At 38.4% G+C, this 16,603-nt stretch overlaps 1 protein-coding gene across 4 annotated transcripts in view; it reads right to left on the bottom strand.

Annotated features, from left to right (window-relative positions):
* The window catches only part of slc2a9l2 (solute carrier family 2 member 9, like 2), a 299,312-nt gene that overhangs the window by 36,930 nt on the left and 245,779 nt on the right, over positions 1–16,603 (bottom strand). For all 4 annotated transcript variants that reach the window (XM_088628586.1, XM_088628577.1, XM_088628568.1 and 1 more), the window contains one exon: positions 1,233–1,360. In XM_088628586.1, coding sequence (XP_088484712.1) covers positions 1,233–1,360 — 128 coding nt within the window. The remainder of the gene's footprint in view (positions 1–1,232; positions 1,361–16,603) is intronic.

The following is a 16,603-nucleotide window of genomic DNA, read 5'->3' as shown; positions in this document are numbered from 1 at the left end:
TAATTCCATTATTTTTTTATGTGATTTGTTCTCTAAATGTTGACAGCTGCCACCTGGTATTGTGATTTGTACGACTGTTAATGGTATTGACTTGTAAAGAATCAGTCCAATGAAAAGTTACTTAGTTTTCTCAAAAGAGCATTTAAAAAAAATCTTGAATTACACTGTTATCTGAAAAGATTCATTGTTTTTCCTCCTAGTGTTATTGCTAAGAACAAGCCCAAAAGAAATTACATTTAAGTTGCCTGGTGCAATGCAACCCCCCAGAAAACAGAGGGCTTCATTTTTTCTGGAAGTGCTGATGCTGGAAGGGAGCATAAGGACTGAATTTGGCAAATGTTTATTATTTGACTACTCAGTTCCTTTCTCTTCAGCTAAATCAGCAATTGTATCTGTGATTATATAATCATGGAAAATTAGCCATGAATATCTGCTCTTCCTGCTATTTTGTTATTTGATAACTCCAGTAATTGCTGGGGAAGATAAAAAGCTGTGTGAAGTCTTTCCCCAACAACAGCACAAACACTCCCAACACATTCATTTGTGTCGTTTTTGCCTGTTTGTGCCATTAAAAGTATTGTTGCCAAGTCATACCTTGGTCTAGGGATGGCCTTATTGGTCAGTTAGGGTGAGTTACAGAAAGGACAACTGATGTCAGCCAACCCTATTTACAGTAAATATACAGTACTTAAGATGCAGAAACGTTTTTCCATTATACACACATATGCTTTAAAGTTCTGTTTTAAAATATAATCTTTATTCAAGTTATTGAAAATCCCAGAGGTCTCACTGCATTAAAATGTCTATTATATTTATTTTATCACAGTGATAATTCTGATGCTAAATACTGATCCCAAATGGGGGAAGAAGAAAAAAACATTTTTACTTACCCATCTAGTAAGAATTATTTAATTGTATATGATTGCAGACAAACCAAAAAAGTTGTTTCTTAAAAATGAGTGCAATACACAGAACAATATTCTGAAAACTAAATCATTCAATGACAAAAAAAAAGAAAGAACAGGGAAAAGGGGTCATACAAAGGCCCCGCCAAGAAAAGAGTTTATAGTGCAGATGAAGATATTGAGTGCCACCTGAGATGGCATCCAATGTGAATGCTGATATCTCTTTATCACAAAACATGTGCTCTGAAAATGCATGATATCTAAAAAATATATAGTTTAAAAATATAGTCTGTGCTTATGTCTTTGTATTATAGCATCTATACATACCTGAATAAAAGGGAAAAAGAGTCCTACTGCGAAGTTCGAGAGCCAGTTCACAGTTCCAGCAATCATAAAAGCAGCAGGTCGATAGGATTGTTCAAAGAGCTCCCCAGTGAGAATGAAGGGAATTCCACCTAAGAATCAGATCAAATGCAAAGTCATTATATACTCTACCACTCAAACAGCATTCATTCCTTTCTGGCAGGAAAACAATTTCTTGTGAAGGATATGTGAAGTAAGACTTTACGAATCTTGATTATAAACGTGACATCTGCTTTTCTAAATCAACTGCTAAATCATCCTAATTTAAGATGTAGTTGTTTTACTGAGTGAAATGGATTAGGGAAATTGTTTGAGTTTAAATAAAATCTGCACACAGCATGGCTGAAGGAAGGTTATTATTCTGTTTTCATATGTTAAAAAATGTCCCTCTGGCAAATAATGAATTGCTGTGTCTGTGACCTGATTCAAGCTATATACAGTACCAGTGACTTTTTCATAAGGGGAAAATAATTTGTTTATGTGAAAACAACTTGCTTCTGGCTCTGTCTATAATTCAATGTGATATAGCATGCTATTCAGAATGAATGAAGTTGCTAGATGTTTTGCCATACTGTAGATTTATTTAAACAAAGATAGGAATAAAAACAAATTGAGAAATTATTTGTGTTCATCCTTTTTCAACTTCATCAATTGTAATCAGAGGTTCTAACGAACAGTGCTTCAAAAGCAATGATTTCATTCATGCAGCCCCCACCTGGATGATACGACAGCAGCCATAGTGTGCCAGAACGCTCACCTCACATCAGCCATCAGTGGGGAGAAGAGCAGAGTAATGAAGCCAATTCATAGATGGGGATTATTAGGAGGCACTGGGATTTTTAATGACCACAGAGAGTCAGGACCTCAGTTTTATGTCTCATCTGCAGGATGGCACCTGTTTACAGTATAGTGTCCCCTTCACTATACTGGGGCATTAGGACACACACATGGACCACAGGGTGAGCTCCCCCTGCTGGCCCCACTAACATCTCTTCCAGCAGCAACCTTAGTTTTTACCAGGAAGACTCCCATCCAGGTACTGACCAGGCTCACACCTGCTTAGCTTCAGTGGGTTGCCAGTTGTGAGATATCAGAAGTTGCTAATGGAATATGTTGGTTTCCTGGGTTTCATTACCTAAATGAATAATGTAGCTCCTGATGACCTTCCAAACCAATTGCTTGTTCAATAGTTATAATTATGGTTTTCAGTTATTCAGTTATCAAGGCTGTGGATCAGAATGACTTTGTCACGATGAAAGCACTATAAATCTTTTCTTATTTCTGTACATTTTCAATTAAGGAAATAGTAGGTTAATTTTCCCTTTCAAGTTAAATATGTTTTGTGCTAGATGCTTTAGTAAAGAGAGTTTGACAATAAGTGACACATAGAAGTGAAATGTGAACCCTAGTATGCATGCATCAAATTAAAAAAATAATTAAAAAAATGCAATAAGTTGCTCAGTACCTTTTTTTACAGCCTGGTTTACTTAAACCAAATAGACAAACAAAGTAGATTGTACTGTATAGCAAGTAATATGTATAGATAAAATAATAGAAGAATGTTTGGAGATTTTGTCACTCATGCAGGAAAACTAATGGTGATCTTTTATGGAAAAAGCTATGGCAGCACACATGGTAACCCTACTCCCAAAATACAACTTTAATCAGCCATTTTTTATTCACAGATGTTTCAAAGCAGTTCTAATATTCAGAATCCTTTGTCATGAGAAGGTTGATAAATTGGTTAACCTGTTTTTAATAGTTAAAAACATTAAAATAGTTAATACATTCACCTTACCCACCCACAAAAATACAACAAAAATGACCTAAGGCTTTTAATAATAGAAAAGGGAATAAGTTACTGAACCAAATCAAAATGGCCAAAGCATTTTATCTGAGGCATAAGGAAGAATTTTTAAAAAGTAGCTTTCAATTTCTGCATTCATACATTATAGGTAGTTTGATTTATTTTCCTTCACACAGAATATCATTTTCTCTTTCCAACAGTAAAGTTCAGTTGACAGACTGCAACTTGGAGACATTATCATAGAATATTTTTATTCTTGCATTGTAAGGTGCAATCTTTTAAAAAGTAGATTTACTACAATACTGTTTTCATGCTGCTGTACTTTGTTGCAATCACACATTTTCTAAAAATTATGGTGTGGTAGTATTAAGTTATACCTCCCAGAAATGCATCCATTTTCTAACCATTTCATCCAATTCATGGTCTGGAGCAGCCAAAGCCTATCCTGGTAAGCAATGGACACAAAGCCAAATACACCCTAATGGGAACCAGTATATCACAGGGCACAGACTAACACATATACACTCACACTTATAGCAGAGCCAGTTTTCACAGAAACCGATAAATGTACCGGTATGTTTGTGTTTGTGAGCTGTGGGTGGAAACTAAGGCAAACACTGGGAGTACATACAAACTCCACCCAGATAGTACCCCAGGTAAATAACTGAGCCCAGGGCCCCCAGAATCACAGAATTGCTTATTTCTCTGACTGAGAGAAACTGATGACCTTGCCATGAGTACAAGTACATTGGAGAGTTGCAATGTTTTAAATAGAATATGAATTAGTATACGAAGAGATACCGATCTGTGAAAATGACAGGAGTAAAAATTTAACTCCAGAAGAGACACAATGGCTTTGACCGCCACCCACACTTGTTTAATCATAATAATGGGAATACGATTAAAGAAAAGTAGATCGAAATGGCATCATTATACATTCCAAGAAAACAAGTGAGAATGGAGAATTTGTGGTGTGATGATCTGAAATTTTGTTTTGAGTGAGGGTGACAGAGGGGTAACTGGAATACAACTTCTGAATGAGAAGTCTGTGTTAATACTATGTAGAGCTGCCCAAAATGAGGTAATATAGGTCTTAGCTCACATCTCCTCATCCTTCCTCCTCTCTCACTACCGATGACTTTACAGCCTTTTTCAATGAGAGGGTACCCACCATCCATAACCAGTTTACTTAGAAAAGACTACCCAACAACCTACAGATTGCCAATGAGGCAGTCCTGTCCTCCTTTTCCCCTTCTCCGTGGCTAATGTCTGAGAACCTGTTCTCTTAAATCACCACACTACCCTTTATTTTGATCCTAGCTCCTCTCCCCTCCTCCAGTCTATGTCCCCTGACAGACTCCCATTCTTTTCTGCCATTCTCCATGCCACCTTTTCTGCAGGAAATTTCCCACATAGCAGGCACACATCAGACCCCAACTTAATATATCCTCTTTAGATCCCTCTGTCCCTCACAACCACAGTAAAGACCTGCCTCTTCTACTCTTCCTGTCCAAAATGGTTGACCACTGCCAATTACATTATATCAAGTTTCTCTCCCTCTTTCTTCTAAATTTGTCTGCCCTCATCCTCAGTCTTCATCATCTATTATCCTTCTCTTCCTGCAAACTTTATCTATGAGGGAACACCTGCTTAAAATTAGACTTGAAACCTAAACAGGCACCATACTTCAGATGAGACGTAAAACCGAGGTGCTGACTCTCTGTGGTCATTAAAAATCCCAGTTTTTCTCGAAAAGAGTAGGGGTGTTACCCCCGCATCCTGGTCAAATTTCTCATTGGCCCTTACCAATCATGGCCTCCTAATATTCCCCATCTATGAATTGGCTTCCTTACTTTGCTCTCCTCCCCACTGATAGCTGATGTGTGGTGAGCGTTCTGGTGCACTTTGGCTGCTGTCGCATCATCCAGGTGAATGCTGCACATTGGTGGTGGTGGAGGGGAGTCCCCATTACCCCATTACGATTTGAGTGGAGTGTCCAGAAAAGTGATATATAAGTATAAGCAATTATTATTATTATTATTATTATTATTATTATTATTATTATTATTATTATTATTATTATTATTATTATTGAATAAAGCAGTTAGCAAATGGAAGGATGGCTGGATATTACAGGACTGGACTTTGTGAAAAAATATTTTCCAAGACATTCCAGGGACTCAAGCATCTGTATGAACCCTGTCTTTAGATGACTTCTGAAATGTATAGTAACTTAAGAGTTTCTATCTAAGTGAAGTTTCAGAGGGAGGGGTAAAATGTCAGTCATGCTTAACAAAGTGTACAATACATATGGGAACTGAACACCCATCTTTTAGTTTTAATCATTTTGTAACCTACAATTTCCACGTCATCAACTTTGCAGTAGCCATTAGGTTTATTTAATCTAAACGGGGAATTATAAAACAGCCCTTTTTTCATGGTCAGGCTGTCACTCCGTCTGCTATGCCATTAAAAGCCAAATCTGCATCTCACATTTCTCGTGTACTAAACCTGGAGTCAGCCTGAAGCTGTAATTGCCAAATACTCACATAGAAATGGTGAAACAGAAATATAAGAGATATATTTGTTTAATCGCTGGTGGGTGCAATTCAGTGACTGTAAAACCTATGTATATGGTTACATTGCTGCATTCACTGGTTGACAAAACAAGCCTTTCAGAAAAGGCAGCAACGGGAGGAAAGTAACCTTGAACAGTTTAATTGACTCTGATGGATGTTTCCACTTGATCAAAACAGAAAGCAAAAGCTTTAGCATCTGAGTACTGTGTTATGTAACATTTTCTGAAATCATATTTTTTGCAAATATACCAAAGCAAAGAGAGTTGATCTAATTGTGATCTAACCGTCCAAAATGTATTATTTTATATGTATGGATCTAATTGTGTATACTTTCATATGTTTTGTTTCCTCTGCATGTTTGAAACTTCTAGAAAGCCATAGTAATGTCACTAGGGTTTAGTAAGTGCAAGTAACTTTTGCTGTAGCTATTTAGTTCATTCATGCATTTTTATGATTTTTCTGAAAGTACTTTTGGAACTTTGGTTAGATAATAAACAGCTAACATGGCCCGAGGTTTATCTTATGCGGAAGATCCCAGGACTTACTAAATAAGGATTAGATGAAAGATAATGACACAAACACTATTTTACCCAGGGGCTCATAAAAGTTCAGTATGTGGCCATGTTTTAACTCCTCAAACTTTAATTGCTTTAAGACATTCAATAGCACAGATACTGTATTAAGCTAATATAAGTGATGTTATAGAGGCTGGGATGGGACTTGGAAATAAAGACTTGCTATCATGCCAAATGCCATTATCTCATGTGCGTGAGTTACTATCTTGAGGCCATGAGATAGTAAGTCATTCCCCCTGGATATTTGTTTTCTCTCCATGTCCCATCCTAGACTCTGTATGATACAGTGTACTCTGTATAAATCTTTCTTCTTTAAAATTATTACCTCTTAAAAATCAAACACCTTTACTTAAATGTTTTCATTTTCATAGTTTTCTCTGCCATTTATGATAATTTCAGAAAATACAAAAATGACAGACAACTTGAAACAGCAAGCTTTATTGCTAGCTTTGGTAATGCTATCATTTTGATGATCAGCGTTCATTATACTTGTAAGACATGCTTTAAAAAACAAAATAATGGTTTAGAAACAAAAGGAGGTCACCTGATCAGTCTAATTTGTTGTTATTACTTAATCAATATAATGATCTCAATCAGATATTAAAAAGCCATAATACTGGCTTCAGTAACATGGTGGGGTACCTTGTTTATCCTACAATTCTTTTAATTAAATAAGTGTTCTCCTGCTGAAAGGTTTTAGTTTAGTTCCACAAAGTTTCCACTTGCACCCTCTGATTTGTGTTTTCTTGCTGATTATGAAGACATTTGTGGGTTTAAATTGTCAGTACCTTCAAAGTACAATGTGAAATTAAATTTTTTGATTGTTTAAGTGTAGGATATTTGTTCAAGAATGTTCTGTGTAATTTTTTCACAATGTTTCAGAGTAGCAATATATATATGTTTTGTAACACAATGACCTAATATACAGTAACAGCAACTAAACTGCATGATAGTGTAGCGGAAAGGCTTATTAAAAATACAAGAATTAAGTTTGCCGCTCCCTTGCCAGTCTCTCTCTCCCTCATCTCAGTGGTGCTGGATACAGAGAGACCATTCCATTTGGTTCACATTTAAGGTGTTTTTCTAGCTGATAGAGTTTCCTGATAAGGAACAGCTGCCAAGGCTGAGATTCACCAGCCACCCTAATAAATGGTCATCTCTGGTACCTTACTGTCTGGGAGATTCCAAGGTAGAGTCGCATCCCAGGTTGTGTACAACCCTAATGTCAGAGATAATGGTTACTCATCCTCCACCTCGATCAGCCAATCAGGAACTGGTAGGGTAGGGTACCCCACATGGGTCTCGAATGCCCACGGAACAGTCAATCAATGAGCAACCATAGTTCCTCCAGATAAAACAGGCAGCACAGGGCCCAGAAAGAGGCTCCTCCAGGACATTCTCAGACTCAGCTCGGACAATCACGTGACGGCCAGTGTGTCCAAGTGCCAGGACTTTTTCTTTGTTCTAAGAGTCAAGAATGGATGTTGCCATGCGTAACCAAAGGATCCGCCCAAGGTTAGCCGAGAAGCAAGCCTCGTAAACCCACCGCGAACGCTCACCTGATCAACGAGTGAACTACGGTCGGAACTGTGGACAGCTGAATCTCAGGATTAAGGACTAGCGCCACATTGGGAACGAACCAGTATTCTTCCCATCTAAAGAATGTGACTTGCTTGGACCCGAAGTCACTTTCCGTGTGCACAATCTCTGTTAGTTAAGCCAAAACTAACTAGCCGGTCTTCAGAGAGCCCACTGCTAGCGCGCCGCAGCAGGAATCTCTCCCTCCTTCTCCCATACCTCCACGACGAACCAGCACTGTCTGGATGCCGATTGGACTTAGCAACAGCCTGCCACTGTTTCTTTGTGTCCGCGGGAGATCTGAATCTACACATATTGGATGAATATTCTGCATTACAGCTTGAGAATTCAATTGTTACCTCAACCCCAGTTGATATCAATTTAATTCCTGTGAGTGATGTACTTGCCTTTGCGTATCTAGTGTAGAAGTTGTAATCAAAGTTAATTTACGAAATGGTCTAAATGAATGGTATACTGAATGTATGTCCCTCTTGGTTTGTAATTAGTGATTGAATATATACCTTTTGTATTCTGCTAACCCTCACTCTTAAGATCTGTTATGTTTATATGCACATTTTATGTATTAATAAATGTATTCTCATGTACTAGTATCCGTGTGTGGGCATTGCTGAGTTATCTTTTCTAATAGCCATCAAAGAATAATTTTGTGACTTATTGCTACTATTAATAATTGTCCCAGTAAATGCACAAAACCCCTACAATAGTTGATTGCTAATATTTTGCAACATTTCTAATAAAATAATGAATTAGTTACAAGTTTTAAAAAAATACATGATATTCAAGGCTTTTGGTAAATTTAAATCTTCTTTTGTGTCTAAGAAATTGATGCGATCTGTGTGGCTCATCCATTAAAAGAATAAGTCTACATTACAGCCAAAAAACAATACTTTATGCTGTTTCACTCACCAACAAAGGAGAATCTCCAGAAAATTGCACACAGTGGTAAAAGTCTCAGCAGGAGCAGGGTCGGATTAGCTGAAGGTTCCATAAATTGTTGCAGAGCAACTGTCTCTCTGAAAGAGCCACACAGAGCGGACCCCAATGTGTGAAAAATGTGCTGATAATCTGTGTGGTGTTAGCAACTCATTGTTAGCTGTCCACGTTTACTGCATAAATTTAAGCAAACAGCTTTAATGTTACAATCAGAAACAATTCATTGTTTGAGGCATCATGTCCTAACTCTGGGTAACGCAGCAACAGTTTCAACTGAAATTGACAATGAATAATTACAAATGCTCGGATCATATTGGTATAGTATTTTGCCTAAGCAGCTTTAATAGATTCCTCGCTGTTGTTTAAACTTGTTTTATCTCAAGGAAATTAATCCAAATTCCATTACATTAAACTTATCTATCTCATACTGTCATAAACTAATAGAACATTTCTGAAGCTACTAAAAGTGAAAAAAAGTGTTTTGTAGAGTAGATACCTGTATAATTGCTAGGAAGATATTACAATCATGTATTATATAATAAAATTTCTAATGGCCTGTGTGCTTTTAGTCACAAATACAATTTGAAAATTCTTTACCAAGGAGTTAAGCTGAATTTTGAGTGGTATGTAATTTGCCCGTTGTACAAAAATGATTGCTGATTTGACTCCCAGTGAATCTGACATTTCTATCACCATAGAGGGCAAACTGAGTTGTTTAATTTGTCTGTATGAGGCAGAATGACCTATATAGATGAATAAATTGTCTGAGAAATAAAAAAAAAGATAGGAGGATGTGTAGACCCATGAAAAATGACTGATACATAGTAGTTAACTTGGTTAGAGTTTGAGTACAAATAAATGTTTGTCCTTTAGTTGTGCTTTAAAAATGTGATACATTCATCATACATCATAACAGCCATCTTATGAAGATTAATGATGTTGATTTTTTTCTGCAAAGGGAACCCAGTCTTTCAGTGCAGGTAAAAATACTACTATTTGGAGTTCTGGAGTTTGATCCAGATCCAATTAAAGTGATCAGACAACACATCCAATATAAATGGATAGCACACTTAACATTTTAATGTGTGACATATGTTAATATTTTTAAACTCACCAGGCTGAAGAAATGATTACCCTGTCTGTGTCTGTAAGGTCAAAGCTGACAAAACCCCCATTTGCAAGGAATGAAGAAGGGAACCAGTTGATGATGTTTGCCACAATCAAATGGATGAGGACGGATTCATATAAAAATAAACATCTAAAGCTATGTTCTTAAAGTACTGGTGCTGAAAAAATAGCAGCTAAAGCAATAGTTCTAAGGACAAACAGGAGTCCAGTGCACTTGTGAGGCTGTGGGTGGAAACTTGTGAAAGGAAGGAAAGAGTCGAGGGCCAACACAGCACTAGTTGGTCATTAAGGGTATGGGGGAGGGTAAGATGATTTGGAACCCATGTCAGCTGGGTCCACATTTGGCATGGACATCAGAGCTGGCAACTGCTGAGAATGAGGAGCCTAGACACAGTACACACTGATCCCATGCGTTTGCATCCTATAGTGGAGTAGGCATTAAGGGGGGATTTTGGAAAGGGGATAGATGTAGAAGTTTACACAGCCAATTCTATGTGTTCTTGATTGCAGCTTTTGAGTGAGAGTCCCTCCATCCTTGAAAGTGTTTTTTCAAACGTTATAGTTCCAATATTTGTGACCTAATTAGAATGTGTTTTGATTCATGACTAACTCTTATGTGGTCTCTGAGACAGTAAGTTATGTTCTTGACCTGCGAAATTCAGACTCACAGGTAGATGGATTTACTGAAGACCTAACTAACTGTAAAGGCATCATATTGTGTTTGCAAATCTATACAAACACAATACTATACCTACTGTACTGTATACAGGTACAGGTACTATATAATAAATAGTATATATTGTATTTAAGTACCATCTATGCATAACAGCTGTAATAACTTTAACAGCACAAACTATACCTACTTTGACATATAGATTTTAATACATTTTTGGTTTACTTTGTTTTTTTTTTGCATAAAATCTTTTCTGTCTTACTATCAATATATGATAAGATCTCAAAAGTTAATGAAGATCGACTGGGCTGGAAAATTAGGTGGACCTTTTCCCTTTGGGACAGAAAATCCATAGCAATGTTCCAGGAAGAGACAGAGGTCGTTGTTATCTGTAAAATTCTTTCACATGTGAAATTAAGTTCCTGTCTTTAGCTAATAAATCACATCCCTTTGAAGAAGAACTGCTGATAACTCAAGTGTAATGACCAACATTTTTTTCAGGGCACTAAATTGCTGCCTATTTAAGTTCTGTCCTTCTCTGATTGATCCTTAGTAAAATCAAAACTACATTTGACTAGTTCCTGTTTCAGTCTGTTTCCAAATTCATGGTGCTGCTATTGCAAAGAATGGATATATAAATAATTTTTTGGCAGGATGAAGGCTGCCACATCTTAATTAGTTGCAACTGCGATGAAGCGTGAGGCTCCAGGGGATGATACTGTAAGTGACCAGCATGAGAATATGCACATTCCTGTATTCTGCATACAGTATACAGTCAGTCAATCAGCCAGTCAACCAGTCCTGGGAATAACCTCCATTTATAAAATGTGTAATTGTTCTATTAATCAATACCTGTTTTGGGTAAATGATTATTCTGCTGGAGAGCGTCATCAGAATACGTTTGTGTTTCGTTTTCTTATAATCTCCTCAAATGCTTCACTTCCTATTACTTGATCATGAAAGTTATTTAAATAGTTTATAAAGAAAGGAAGAGTATTGATTATCACTGGGTTTGTTTATACATTCGGTAGGGTTTGGTGCAGAAAACTGTCACAAATAGCTAAATTCTCACTTAACCAAGTACAGATACACATACATACCACATACAGATGCAGCCATTCAAAATGCGTGGGGTACGCCACGGTACAACGCGGTGGGCGTGTCGCATCAAAATGTGGTATGACACGGTATAATGCGTCATTTGGCGTCATACCGGAATTACCATATGCAAATTATATTATGTTAATAGTATCCAGAATCACCTTGTAAAACCGCCAGGAGGAGCCAATAAAGCTTAACCTATCATGTATAGCATTTGAGCTTTTAAATTTAAACAGTGTATTACAGCATGTTAATCATTCATTCATTAAAAAGTTGGTATATTTCATGAAAGCAAGATTGCTCAGTTGGGCAAAAGTACACAACCTACCTTTATCATAAATATTTTAATAATGCAGATATATTTTATACATCAAAGCCTTTACTGAAGATATTACTAATAGTATTAATAACGAATGACCTTGGACAAGCTGTAAACTCAAAGCATTACGCTGGTCCACATTCTTTGTAACCGTCATTTTAAATGAAAATACTTTATTTTTTCATTGACAAAAAGTAACACCACAGCATTTAGTTGATCTAACTAACTAACAAGGACAGGACATTAGCTAGCCAATATGATAAAGGAATAAATTACTTTTTTTGTTTATTTCAATTGGAACATTTATTTGAACATTTCCATCGATTACAAGCACTGAAAAACTGTCCAATCCCTAGTTCGTCAGGCATTTTCATTTACTATAACAGACATAAAAACTCCCTTGCTTTTAACAGAGCGTTTTCTAATCTCTAACAATGAAAATGATTTAAACTGTGACACATCATTCAACGAGAGCTCAAAATATCACAAGGATCCTCAAGAGCGCAACAAAGACAACAGAAAAAGATATGTGTATCAGATACATGAGAATCCAAGCTTTTTTATCTACGCTTTCTTATCTATGCTAAGAAGTAGTCTTTAAAATTTCTTTATCACACAGTAAAAAGTCAAAATTCTGGGGTGTGCGTAAACCAGAGATTATGGCACGGCTTCAGAAGGGTGTCAGACAATAAGATTCCAGGACTGGAATTATCTGTTTTAGAATCGAGAATATAATATGGAATCACGTATCTAAAGAAATTCATAATGATATGCATTTAAGGATCTAAATATCGAAATCTATGTATCTATATAGCTGGTAGTATTACTCTATTTCACTTTCTTTGTAAACACGTTTTGTTGACACCCGAATCGCAGGTGGATTCTGTTTTTTGTTATGGTCTGAAGCTCAAATCCTGCTTAACTAAAAATTAGACCCGAGAAGAGTATTATTGGACAATGTTGTGAGGCTCTGGCAGAATTTCTCTGTAAACTGAAGTTATAGAGTTATATCACATAATGTAGTATAGTATATTGTATGTATAGTTAAAAGTTAACCTCCCTTACATGATAATTACAGTACTAACACAATGGTTTCAAGTTACTTAAAATAGCATTGATCAATTAAAACAATAATCACAAACTTGAGTCCTGTCAATGAGCCTGTAAAGTTTTCTTCAGCCTGTCACTCCTCATCCTCTCACCAGGGAACAGGGTGCGTTCCTTGCTATACGAAACAAGACCATGTTGAGACGTCAGTGCTGGATAGTGGGTACTTTGGCAGGGGGTAGGGAAAAGCTCATTGACTACCATTTCACGATCCTAGTGTGTAGCACTGTTAATTTGAAAGCTGCACTTAACTACCTTCAGCTTGGTTTAATCCTGCTCTGCTCTTTTTTCCTCCAAGATCCTGCTGGCCAGAACAAAGAAGCAAATTTGTAGAAGCTGAGATTCTATTGTGTTTAATTTGATTATTATTCTAATTAAATGTGAATCATCTTTAGATTTAAAAGAGCATAAGGATCTGATCCTATACAATCAGTGTCTGTGGAACTACTTTTAAAAGTGCGAATTAATGACCTTATCAAACAAAGCAATACCTACTTAAATGGCCAGTAAATTGCTATCCGTTCCATAAGTCCATCTAAATGATGATTCATGTATAAACATTTCTGTTGTAATTATAATACAAAGAAAAAAAGATTTAGATAAAATTCAGGACTGGGCAAACACCACGTTTAAAGAGGCTATTTAGGAAAAAGACTTAGATGTTATGTTGAGGATACAGTTCTCCAAGCTGAGGTAAGAATCACTGGTCATTGGTCATTCATCTCCTTGGCTCTAGCCTTCTTTGCACAAAGGATGATTACTGACCTCTTCCACAAAGCAGGAATGCAAATAGAGTCAATTGAAACAGTTGAAACAGTCTCTGAAAAGATACACAAGTTCCGTGGCACAAACTTTCAGTACTCTGCAGCTCACAGAGGTGAGTTCATGCACATTCCGGGTATTGAATTTGGAAAACTGGCCGCAATATGTCTCTCTGTGATGTTGACATCGTCTTCTGGAATGTTATTGTCATGCCCTCTGCAGCCAGAGGGCGCTCCCACTCTGTCCTGTGCTTAGTTACCTCTGCATTGCTGTTCTTCCAGTGTCTCTCTGTCTGGGGCTATATATTTCCAGGTCACTCATTCCCCTTCGCTCAACATTGACGTTCGGATCTCCTGAGACCTGCCTAGCATCCAGGTAGCCCCACGTCCGCTGCCTGAGGCCATTGGTTTCTATACGACTCCTGAACTGCTTAACCTGGGCAAACCCCTGTTCCGCTGCTATGCATAGGGTCTCTTTATGCTCTTCTGTCATTCCACGCTTCGTCCCTTCCGACATCCATGACAGAATGCTGAGCCTCCTACTGACACCGCGAGCAGCGCTTTCTGTTTTCCCCCAGCTTTTTTCTCTCTCTGGGCTTTTTTTCCTCTCAGCTCTCCTATTCTAATCGCAGGATGCTTCTCCCAACATCCGTGCCTGTGAGCGGGCCTTGGCCTGGCTTTCCTCGGATTGTCTTTCCGGCATCCATGATTGAATATTGAGCTGGCCCTCCTATCCTCATTGCTGGATATCATTCCGGTCATCCATGCCTGAGAGCTGGCCTTGTCCCTGGCTTTCCTCGGGTTGTCCACTCCGATATCAGGGATAGGGTGGTGAGCCTTTTTTCCTCTCCCATTCTCATTGCTGGATATCACCTTCCTGACATCCGTGCCTGTGAGCAGGTCTAGTGCCTGGCTTTCCTCGGGTTGTCTTCTGCCAATATCAGCGATAGTCTTGTGAGCCTTTTTGCCATTCTTCTATTCTTATAGCTTATAGCAGCCATATCACCCTGCAACTCACAACTGGCAACCCACTGAAGCTAAGCAGGTGTGAGCCTGGTCAGTACCTGGATGAGAGACCTCCTGGGAAAAACTAAGGTTGCTGCTGGAAGAGGTGTTAGCGGGGCCAGCAGGGGGCGCTCACCCTGTGGTCCATGTGGGTCCTAATGCCCCAGTATAGTGATGGGGACACTATACTGTAAACAGGCGCCGTCCTTCGGATGAGACGTAAAACCGAGGTCCTGACTCTCTGTGGTCATTAAAAATCCCAGGGCGCTTCTCGAAAAGAGTAGGGGTGTAACCCTGGTGTCCTGGCCAAATTTCCAATTGGCCCTTACCAATCATGGCCTCCTAATACTCCCCCTCTATGAATTGGCTACATTACTCTGCTCTCCTCCCCACTGATCGCTGATGTGTGGTGAGCGTTCTGGCGCACTATGGCTGCCGTCGCATCATCCAGGTGGATGCTACACATTGGTTGTGGTGGAGGGGAGTCCCCATTACCTGTAAAGCGCTTTGAGTGGAGTGTCCAGAAAAGCGCTATATAAGTGTAAGCAATTATTATTATTATTATTATAGCTGGATATTACTCCGGACATCTGTGCCTGTGAGCGGGTCTAGTGCCTGGCTTTCCTTGGGTAGTCCACTCCGATATCAGTGATAGAATATTGAACGTGCTTATTGCCCATTCTGCAGTATTTTCCCCGGGTTTTTCTGATTTTATTTTGTTTTTTTGCTTGGTGTTTTGATTTTTTCACTTCCTGGTTCTCTCTGCTCCCCCTGTCCCCTGTGTCTTGGAACTTTTGGTTCCTATCTGTTTTTTGTGGTTTGTTTCCCTGGTCTCCCAGGTTTATCGTTGTTGTGGTTTGTGCTTGTGTATATGTCTTTTTTTGTTTAAAGTCTCCAGAGCTCTACCTGACCCCCCCTTTCCTCTACCCAATAAAGGTTTTTACCCTGGAGGAGGGGGCAGCTCTCAGCCGTGGACTCCCGGAGGTTTCCTTTCAGTTAAATGAGGTTTGTCCTCCCCCCAGTGCTGTGCAGCTCATTTATTTGTATGGGCGTCAGGAGCCGCCCATGAAGGGGTGGGTGGGGGGGTACTGTCCCTTCCGACATCCATGACAGTTATGTATTGAGTCCATAATATTATCCTGCTGTGCTTTGAAATCTTGCTTATCAAAGCGACAGTAGAAATCTTTTATCTCCTTTATGTATGTCTACTCATTTTTACTATATTGCCTTACTGGGCGTTTTTAACTGATATAGCTAGAAACAGTCTCAGTAACCTAGTTAATATCTGTAAATGAATCTAAAAACCTTTTCCCTAAACAATACTGCAGATTTTCACTGGTCTGTCCACTGCCTAATTTCAGTCTTTTTTGCAGGGACTCTTGTCAGTTTAGACTGATACACAGGAATAAGTTGTACCATGTACCATCTGATAAACCCAGACCAGGAAGTGCCTTTGCTCTATGTGCTTCAGGAATTTTGCCATAACATAAATCCAAACATGCCTCCCTCTGATGTTACGGGTTACATATTGTTCATATATGGGAAGGCACTCAACTCGAAGTGTAAAGACTGAAATTCCCATAAATGAGGTGTGCTGCCTCTGGAGAACCATTCTCTCATTTAGATATCAAATCAGTGATAATTCCAGCAGCTGTCTGTGTATCAGCTGAAGGCCACAAAGGTCACAAACAATTTGATCTGGTGAATTTCTCTCAGTAAATAATAGGGACTTAAATTTACAACCAGAA

This window comes from Lepisosteus platostomus, chromosome 1 (assembly GCF_059453375.1).
Source record: "Lepisosteus platostomus isolate fLepPlt1 chromosome 1, fLepPlt1.hap1, whole genome shotgun sequence".
NCBI lineage: Eukaryota > Metazoa > Chordata > Actinopteri > Semionotiformes > Lepisosteidae > Lepisosteus > Lepisosteus platostomus.
This window is presented reverse-complemented; position numbering and strand designations above follow the sequence as displayed.